This window comes from Balaenoptera acutorostrata, chromosome 12 (genome assembly GCF_949987535.1).
Source record: "Balaenoptera acutorostrata chromosome 12, mBalAcu1.1, whole genome shotgun sequence".
In the NCBI taxonomy this organism is placed as follows: domain Eukaryota; kingdom Metazoa; phylum Chordata; class Mammalia; order Artiodactyla; family Balaenopteridae; genus Balaenoptera; species Balaenoptera acutorostrata.
Window position 1 is genome coordinate 55,434,784 of NC_080075.1, and position 9,860 is coordinate 55,444,643.

A 9,860-nucleotide genomic window follows, 5' to 3' on the forward strand; every position below is an offset into this window, starting at 1 on the left:
ATTTTCTGCGTTGCATTTGAACAGTGAGGTCCGTATCGAGTTTGGGGAGTGACCATGAGCTGTTTTCATTTTTGCTTAGGGTAGATCTTCGGCTACTGGCTTCAGTCTTCTATCAGAGTAGGAAGTAAGGATAGAGGGGAGATTTCATGGCCATTGCTAAGGGGGTGAGAAGACATGCTAACTTAACTGAAAGGAGTTTACTAATCTTTCTCTGAAGATTTGTAAGGAAAATGGGTGTATTTAAGTCCAGTTTTACCTGGCAACGGGATGATGAATTGAATTGAATGGCATTATAGCAGGTTTTTTTTTTTTTTTTTTTTAATAAACAAACTCCCAATTCTGTTTGTTCTAGTGAATTAAACATCTGGGCCTTAATCTTTTTGATATCCTGATCTCCTCCTTCTTTTGCCTCAATCCCACCCCAGAAACCCAGATCAAATTAGATTGTGAGAAGTGACCCATAGCAAAAAAATTCTGCCATTGAAAGTTTAATGAGAAATGACAGTTTTATTACTTCCAAGTAAATACCTGTCACGCGCAGCTATAAATGGGAATGAATGCATTGAACTGGGTGGAAAATGAGAAGTCACCGTGGACTGAAATGGCATGATAACGTGTACTGACAATGAATCCCGCGGCGGTCTTTTCTTTTCATGTGTTTTCACTCTGCATCACTCAGAGAGCCCAGCAAGACAGAAACGTATTCCTTTGTTCCTCTTAAAGCAGAGCCTTATGTCCAGGAAGAGGAAGGGTCAAAAAAGACTTGATTGATTGCAAAGCTGTGTCCATTCAGTTTGCTGCGTTATCCTTAAAGTCTCCCATGCTGGCCATCATTCCTGGGCAGGGCTGGCGAGGTGGGGGCAGCTGACAACCTGCTGTGTGTGTGTGTGTGTGTGAGTGAGTGTGTGTGCGCGTGCACGTATGTGTGTAGAGGATGAGGGAGTTGAACTTCTTTCCCTTGTTACACTGGGCCACTTCTGTGCCTCCTGTGAGTCCCCTAGTGCCCAAAGTCTGTTCCTTTTGGTTGTTGCTGCCTGTTGTGTATATCTCTACTGTAGACAACTATTTGCTATGTATCTCTGTGTGTGTGTATGTGTGTATGTGATTTGAGGGTTGGGCTTGTGGCCTGTTTAGCTTTTGTTTCTCCTTCTATTCTTCCACTGGAGCAGCATTGCTGACTGCACCTAATCAATCAATGCCTCCTTACCAGTGCCCCTAGGAGTATGCCCAGATTTTGCCCCCGCCTCACCCAGGCATGTGCTGCTCAGTGATCAGAATATCTGATAGGCCTGTCCTGGGTTTCCTGGAGCTTCAGCATCTCTCTTCTTGAATTGCATGTTGCTGAGGGCAGGCTCCAAGCATGCATGGTGGACTGTGTACAGTCCTGCTCAGGCCCAGGGCTAGATGGACCCTTGCCAATGCCTTGGTGATGCCATCTTGACATGTCTGCAGAGCTGGAAAGAGCTTGAGGAGCCTTGGCTCCTGTATTAGTTTCCTGTATTAGTGTTGCTGCTGCAATAAATTATTACAAATGTAGTGGCTTAAAACAACTCAGATTTATTCTCTTACAGTTCTGGAGGTCACATGTTTAAAATGGGTTTGGCAGGGCTGCATTCCTCTGGTGGCTCTAGGAAAGAACCCATTTTCTTGCCTTTTCTAACTTCTGTAGGCTGCCTGCATTCCTTGGCTCGCGGTCCTGCATCACTCTACCCTCTGCTCCCATGGCCACATCTCCTTCTCTGCCTCTTACCCTCCTGCCTCCCTCTTATAAGGACCCTTATGATTACATTGTGCTCGTCTGGATAGTCCAGGATCACCTCTTCATTTCAAGGCCCTTAATTTAATCTCGAAGTCTCTTTTACCATGTAAGGTAACATATTCACAGGGATGTGGATGTCTTTGGGGGGCCTACCCTCAAAAGCCTACCACAGCTCCCCACACCTCAGGGAAGATCTATCTGAGTAGAATGTGGTGGATCCCAAGTCAGCCTGGTCATGGTATGATTTCTGTGATTCTGGAAAGGCTTTCTAAACCCTTCTCCCTACAGATACTTCCCTGGCCTGCTACCTTCTGAAATTCTCCTCTTGGGGAATAAAGCATCTTCATCCACAGTGGGAACTCAGGCTTAGTACAAGGCCTGAACATGTTTCTCCACACTAAGGTGTAAATGGTTGACAGCAAACCTTTCCTAACAGCAAGTTCTGATGGGAGGGAGGCACAGGTGAGGGAAGGAGGTGCCCAGTGATGGAGAGAGCGAAGGCACTTGGAAGTATGACCATAACGTTTTAATCAAACAGAGCAAAATGGCCGCAATGCAGAACAGGTAGTGCTTGGAGAAGAGAAAGAAGATCATCTCCTTGGTGACATAGATTATGTGTATGAAGATGAAGCAGTACAGGAACATGGCGAATTGGTTCTGGGGGAGCAGGAGGTCCTGCAGGCCTCCCGAGAACTGTGGGGGAAAGAAGAGAGTAGAAATGGCAAAACCAGGGCTTGGGTAGCAGGCAGACCTGGGCTTTGATCCTGCTCTTGTCCCTTTCTGAATGTGACCTCGGGCAGGCTGTCTTCCTCACCTAAGGTGAGGGTAATCGTGCCCACCTCACGAGATGATGAGGAGGAAGAGTGAGGACAAGAATGAAAATTCCAGGCAAGGTCACGGGCACAGAGGGGACTCATGAGTTTTCACTTCTTGAGCCTGGTCTTAGCCCTCCTGAGTCAGGCCGCCCCCTTCCTTTCTCGGTACACTCCATGCAGCCTCTGAGCCCACATGTGGGCAGTCTCTTTCCTACTCGAGATCCCCACATCTGGACGCCGGGTCTTGGGCGTGTTCTCTGGACAGTGTCCCCAGATACTCCACCTTGTTTTCTGGATGGTGGCACAATGAGAGGGGGTCCCTTGGGCACAAATGACTGTGTCTGACTCTCTGGGCCCTAGTGCATGTCACATCAGGTCAGGCTGTGGTCCTTCAGCCCAGGGCGTGGTCTCTCCTGCGGACAGGTAGTAAGAGACAGGTGATGGGGCCTCCCTAAACTCTCAGGGTTTTGGGTGTGGGGGAAGGCAGCTTTAGCTGTCTGGCTGATTCTGCCTGTGTGCTGCTCTTTTCCAGAATCTATATAATTAAAGTTGAACAGACCCCCATTTTAACTGTAGAAAGCATCAACATATAAGCAGAGTAAAAGCTGATATAACTATTTTGATCTATAGTTAAGAAGGCATCACCCATGGTTCATTCTTTAAAATATCTTTTCAACTCATGCCACATTTTTTGTAAGCAGGCATATGGCAGGGAGTGTGATGCCCTAAATTCACTAGAAACATATTCATAGAGATATTTTTCAATACAATGACAATTATCTACCCACCCACCCAGAAAAAGAGAGGTGGGAGGCTTACAAATTAAGTCAACTCTCCAAGTTAATGCACAGGAAGTAAAACACTTTTGTAAACTATTGTTAAAGACTGGGGTTTTGGACATACTATGGTTGAACCAACTACGTAAAATGTGAGGGTAACTAACTAAAACTGAGGGGGCAGGAAATGACTCCAGTGATGCCACCTCTAAAATGAATAGTAAGGAAGATGGAAGACCAGAGGAAGAAACCCAGTGTTCTGGTGGGACTGGAGGGCTGGACAGATCTTGTGTTTCTCTGCAGACCTGGTGTGGCTCTGGTTCCATGGACTTTCTGCCACTGTTTGTGGTCTACGTGCTAATGGCTGATATTTGTGATTTTGATAACAAATTGTGCATTTGTGAAACCTTTTAGACTTTTCAAAACACTTTCAATGGTCTATTTTTTTTTTAAAGCAGAAGACAGAGAGCAGATAGGACTATACACCAAGGACTTCCATCTCCTCCAGCAAGGAGAAAGATTTTCAAGTGAAAAAGCAGGTATTTTGTGAGCAAGAAAAACAAAAGATAATTGTTAAGAAGCCAGCATGTGTTCATTGAGAACAAATCATGCAAAACCAACCTAATTTTCTTTAAAAAAATGGACCAGTCTATTGGGGAAATGCTATAGTGTAATATCTTAATTCTGGGAAACCATTTGACAGTGTGTCTCAGTACGATTTTCTGGACAAGGTAGAGAAATGTGAGCTGGAGATAATGTAACTCAAGGGTGCTGATTAATGGAACATTGCTAACCTGTAGGGAGATCTTTTAGTGGTATTTACTTTAGGTCATATCCTCCTCAACAATTATAGCAATGACTTGGATAAAGCCAGAAGGCAAGTTTCTCAGAACTGAGGATGACTCAGAGCTGGGAAGCGTAGCTAATACATTACATCCTGATAAAATTGAGAAGTGATGAACGTAAGTTGTTGCATTTGTGTCAAGAAGTGAATTGCATGAGTACATAAAAATGGTAATAGCTAACACTGAGTGCTGACCTCAACGTGCCAGGCTCACTGCAAAGTGCCTCACATGCATTCTTTCTATTAATCCTCACAACACCCCTGTGAGGTAGGTATTACCTTACAGATGAGCAGACCAAGGCCCAAAGAGGATCAGTAACTTGCCCAACGTCACACAATTTATATGTGGTAGAGCCAGGATTTTAACCCAGGACTGTCTGATTTTAAAGCCCAGACAGCGTTGCTTTAAACAATAACATCTTTCATTATTTAGTGCTTATGATGGCCCAGACAGAGTGCTAAGCATTTCCCATCCCATTTAATCCCAAGCAGGCTTTCTTATCCCCATTTAGATTAGGGGAGAGTGGTCCATTTCTTGCCAAAAGATGTCTAAGTTTTAGTTGACAGCAAGGCAGCGTGATCCAACAGAACGCATGCAGCCCTGATCAGGGGAGCAGGGGATGATGGTTCTATCAAAATCCACTGGCCAGACTGCAGTGGGAGTTCTGGGTCTAGTCCCAGGCGTCCTATTTTAGGAGACGCAGAGAGGAGTGGAGAGTGGTGGAAATCCAGACATAGAGGAAATGTTGAAGAGTTTTCCCTGAGGAGGAAAGCCATGGACAGGCAAGTGGACGAGGTGGCTTCCAGGTCCCTCCTGGGGAGGGTTGATCTTTGCAGAGTTGGATCTCAGCTTAACATGGAAGCTGTAAAGCAGCGCGCCGGCGGGCGTAGGGCGGGCAGAGCCTAGAAGCGGGTCAGGTGGGCTCCCCTCGCCCCTGGTTTCCCCGGCCCGCCGCCTCCCGGTTGGGACCTGTCACCTACCAGGCGGGGCGTCGCCTGCTGCTGCAGCTGCTCCATCACCTCTTCGTGCTGCCGCTGCCGCTCGTTCTCCTCATGCAGGCACTTGAGCCGCTTGAGCTCGAACTCCATGCGCACCTTCTCCAGCTCCATCTCGGCGTTTCGCTGGGGCCCTGGGGTCCCCGGGGCCGCCGCGGCTGGGGCCAGGGGCAGCTCTGCGCGTTCGGGTCCATCGCCTGCCTGGCCCTTGGTGGTGGCGGGGCCGGCCTTGGACGACAGTGACTTAGGTGGCCCCGGGCAGCCTCTGTCCTCACAAGTTTCCATCTCCTCAAGGTAGTCGTAGGACGAGTCTGGCTTGGGGGACTCTGCCTCCTGGGCCTGGGAAGGGGGAAGTGGGGAGTCGGGAGGAGTTAGCATGGGGCTGCCCACCCCCTACCCCACCAGGCTCCTGCAGCCCCAGGCACAGTGCACTGGGGTGCTTGAAAGTGGTGTGAATTGTAAACATCTAGACTGAGTTCTTCCGAGAAACTTCGACGGAGTTATCAGGACCTGAGAGTTAAGAAGAAGGAGAGGGCAAACTGACACGGAAGAATGGTGCCCTAAAGTTGCAAGTGGGGCCTTTGGGAGGGTTGAATAGAAGTCTGTCTTCCTCGTGATCTTCAGATCACTACTGGAGGTAACTTTCCCACCTCCCACTCTGCTTTGAGGCCAATTAGACATCCAGTCCTCTGGGGACCACAGAGGGAGGAAGAAACCCAAGGTCTACATTGAGAGAACCTCAATATATGGGAACCAGCGATAGGGTTATGGGGAAGCCTGGTCCCATCTGCAGGAGGAGGAAAGGGCCCCACATGGAGAGCTAGATGGGGGAGACCAAAGCCAGCTTCAAGTGACTTCACGATCTTACGAAGGGCTACCTGGTCTCCGGTTACAGCTGGGTGCCAGTGTGGGGATAGGGTGCACGTCTCCTACTCTTCTTAGCAGTTCTCTGGAATCTAACAGCACTCAGCTCCTATCTTGTGGTGTCCCCATTATGCTCTTCCTCGCCCTGCTGGGACAGGCTGGGGCAGTGGGGAGAGGCATCCTCCTTACCAAAGAAGCCCTTGACTTCCCTTCGGACATGGGGTCATCAGGCACCATCTTGGGGAAGGTTGGGCAGCTTTCTCCTGCCCCCCGGCCTTCCATCATCTTCCCGTCCTCTGTTGCCATCCAGAAAACCACAGTACTGCCCGGTTGGGGCCAAATGACATCTTTTGAGGCATTAACATTTGGCCTCACAAGATTCCACCAGATTCCACAAGATTCCGCCTGGCCACCATCACAATCCCCTGTCCTCATAATAACCCACATTCCACCAGTTGCTAAGGCCCCTTTGGCAGAGGGTATGATACCTTTGAGGTGCCATTATTAAGAACTATAGGATGGGCCTTTGCCACCCCTAGGGACTGCTGTGAAAACTAGAATTCCACCACTTGAAATCCAGAATTCCATCATTTGAAATCTGTTCTCTTGAGTTCCTCTTTTAAATGCAGCCTGTATTGAGATGAGTCACGATTAGCTCCACAAACCCTGTTATGGGCTGAATTATGTGCCTTCACCCCGCACATTCATTTGTTGGAGTCCTAAACCCCAGGACCTTAGAACGTGACTCTATTTAGAGATAGGGTCTTTACAGAGGTGATTAAGTTAAAATAAGGTCATTAGGGTGGGTCCTAATCCAATATGACTGATGTCCTTAGGAGAGGAAATTTGGACACAGACATGCACAGAAGGAGATGATGTGAAAATGGGAGAAGATGGCCATCTAAAGACCAAGGAGACAGGGCTTGTATTAGTGTTCTCCAGAAAACCAATAGGAGCCCAGCCTTATAAATTCAAATAGAACTTATAAAGAACTGGCTCATGTGATTATGAGGCTGAGAAGTGGCAGGATCTGCTCTCTGCAAGTGGGAGACTCATGAAAGCTGGTGGCATAAATTCCAGTCTGAGTCTGAAGGCCTAATAACCAGGACTGCTGCTGGTATAAGTCCCAGTCCAAGGCCAGGAGAAGGCCAAGATCTCAGCTCAGACAGACAGAGAGAATCAATTCAACCTTCCTCCAGCTTTTTGCTCCATTCCGGCCCTCAAAGGATGAGATGATGCCCATTCACACTGGATAGGGGAATCTGCTTTATTCAGTCCACCAATTCAAATGCTAATCTCTTCCAGAAGCATCCTCACAGACATACTCAGAAATAATATCTAACCAGATATTTGGGCATCCCAGGGCCTAGTCAAGTTGACACAGAAAATTAATCATCATAGGCCTGGAACAGATCCTTCCCTTACAGCCTTCAGATGGAACCAACCCTGCCGACACCTTGATCTTGGACATCTAGCCTCCAGAACTGTGAGAAAATAAACTTCTGTTGTTTAAGCCACCCAGTCTATGGTACTTTGCTATGGCAGCCCTAGCAAACTAATACAACCTCAATTATTCATTGAATGGACTCAGTGGGACCAGTAAAGAGATTGGGGGCTGGGGAATATACTTTGTTGTCTTCAGTTTTGTGGAAATGACAAAAAACATTTTTGGTAATTGGAGGCAAGGTTGCATATGGAAGAGAAAAGGCTGCATTTGAATTCTAGCTTTGCTACTCTCTCTAGCTGTGTGTCCAAGGGAAAGTTATTTTACCTTTCTGCCGCTCAGTGTACTCATTTGTAAATGGGGATAAAGATTTGGCCACTCCCCTGCACTGCAGCACTGATATGAAACTAAGATAGTGTCTTTGCATAGTATCTGCCTCTACAGGGGCTAAGTAAATGAAACCATCATCATCATTATTATAAGGGGCTTTGTCACTGGAGAGAAGAAAGTGCTCAAGATCTACCTTCTTGCAAATCTTTCTTTTTTTTTTTTGGCCACGCCGCATGGCTTGCAGGATCTCAGTTCTTTGACTAGGGATTGAACCCAGGCCATGGCAGTGAAAGCCCAGAATCCTAACCACTAGACCACCAGGGAACTCCCTCCTGCAAATCTTTAACTGAACCACGGCTTTCCTCTCCCAGAATTATGATGGTGACCGTGGGAACTATCTCACAGTTTTTGTGTAAGATGTTGATCCTGCCTCAAGTACTGGGAGTAGGGTTGCCAGATAAATATATGTAAGCGTGCCCAGTTAAATTTAAATTTTAGACAAATAAGTTTTAGTATAAATAGGTTCTAAAAATTGCATGGGACACGCTTATACTAAAAAATTCTTCATTGTTTATCTGAAATTCAAATTTAACTGGGGATCCTGTATTTGTATTTGCTAAGTCTGATGATCTTAATTAGGAGAGACCTGCCCAAGGAAACAATTATATATGACCAAATAATGAGCTTCTATTAAAAATCACCAAGTGCTATAACGTATAATAAGTTGTAGGGGTAGTTGTATCAGCTATATATCAAACAACCATAAAATCTCAGTGACATACAACAATAAGCATTTATTTAGCTCAGACGTCTAATAGTTGACTGATCTAGGCTGGGCTCATCTAGGGGGCTTGGCCAATGTAGCTTCATTTCATGTGTCCCTCTTCCTTTTCTTGGGGACAGTGGGCTAGCCTTAGCATGCTCTTTTCATGGCAATGGAAGAAGCACAGAGGTCTTGGAATTGGCATACCACCACTTCCATCTTATGCTATTGGCTTTAGCTTTGGCCAAACTCAAAGCCAAAGGATTCGGAAATGTTCTCCATCCTTTTAGTGGGAAGAACTGTGAAGACATAGGGTAAAAAGTACGGATATGGGGCAGTATGAAGAGTTGGGGCCCATAAAGCAATCTACTATTGTAGTAACACCAACATTAGCTTACAGTTATTGGGCACTAACCATGTACCAGGTATTGGTAATTTTTCAAGGATTATTTTATGTAAGTTTTCAGAGCAACCATATGAGTTAGGTACTATGATTGTCTCTGTCTTCCTAGAAGTGGTAACTGAGTTTCAGAAAGGCTAAGTTGCCTGCCCATAGTGACACAGCTAGGATCAGGTGAAGCCAGGACTTAAGCACCAATGTCCCTGTATTAAATCCCTTCCTGCTGGAAATACTGAAAGTGTTTTCTGTTTTCCTGACTGAACCCTGGCTGATACAGTGGGTATTCAAGGGGAAGAGGTGACCTAAATGCCCAGAGGATTTGTTGGGGAAATCTGAGTAAGGAGGGAGCAAGGAGCTGCTTGAGGACAGCCCCTCCAGGGAGTATGCAGGGATGTGTGTGAAGGCATGTGTATGGTCAGGCCACTCGAGATGGCTGTTCTCTTGCTCTCTGTACGTCCCCTGCTCAACCAGTCCCTGCTTCACCTGCACGCTACTCACTTGACTATCCGAACCTCTTAATCATAGAACTTAACCAGTAACTGCCTACGTGTTTGCCCCCTGCCCCAGCTAGTGACTGTTCTAATCCTTAGTCCAGAACGGCTCCAACTGCCAGTTTATTAAAGGGAAACGTCTGCCCTCGTGATGGTTGTTAACCAAAGGGGCTGTGAGGGATGAGCCCCAGCAGCTGGTTTTCCCGGTAACTGATGAGCCAACCTGACATCAATTCCCCCTATAAATGGTAGCCTCCCTGGCTTCAGGAGTGTCAGATCCCCTATCCAATAAACCATTGATAGCTCTGTCGCTGTTTCCAGCCTCTTCCTTTGGCCTCGAGGCTGGGCCATAATAAGGCTTGCAGGCCTGTGACGTGC

The 9,860-nt window shown here is 46.9% G+C and overlaps 1 protein-coding gene across 1 annotated transcript; it reads right to left on the reverse strand.

The window, feature by feature from the left end:
- Nucleotides 1-2,188: 2,188 nt before the first annotated feature.
- On the reverse strand, nucleotides 2,189-6,360 carry TMEM247 (transmembrane protein 247). Its single transcript, XM_007190116.2, has 3 exons — nucleotides 6,244-6,360; nucleotides 5,176-5,529; nucleotides 2,189-2,452 (listed from the first exon to the last, which is right to left on the reverse strand). Exons 1-3 carry the CDS (start codon nucleotides 6,358-6,360, stop codon nucleotides 2,189-2,191), a joined length of 735 nt encoding a protein of 244 aa, XP_007190178.1.
- Between the last annotated feature and the right edge of the window lie 3,500 nt (nucleotides 6,361-9,860).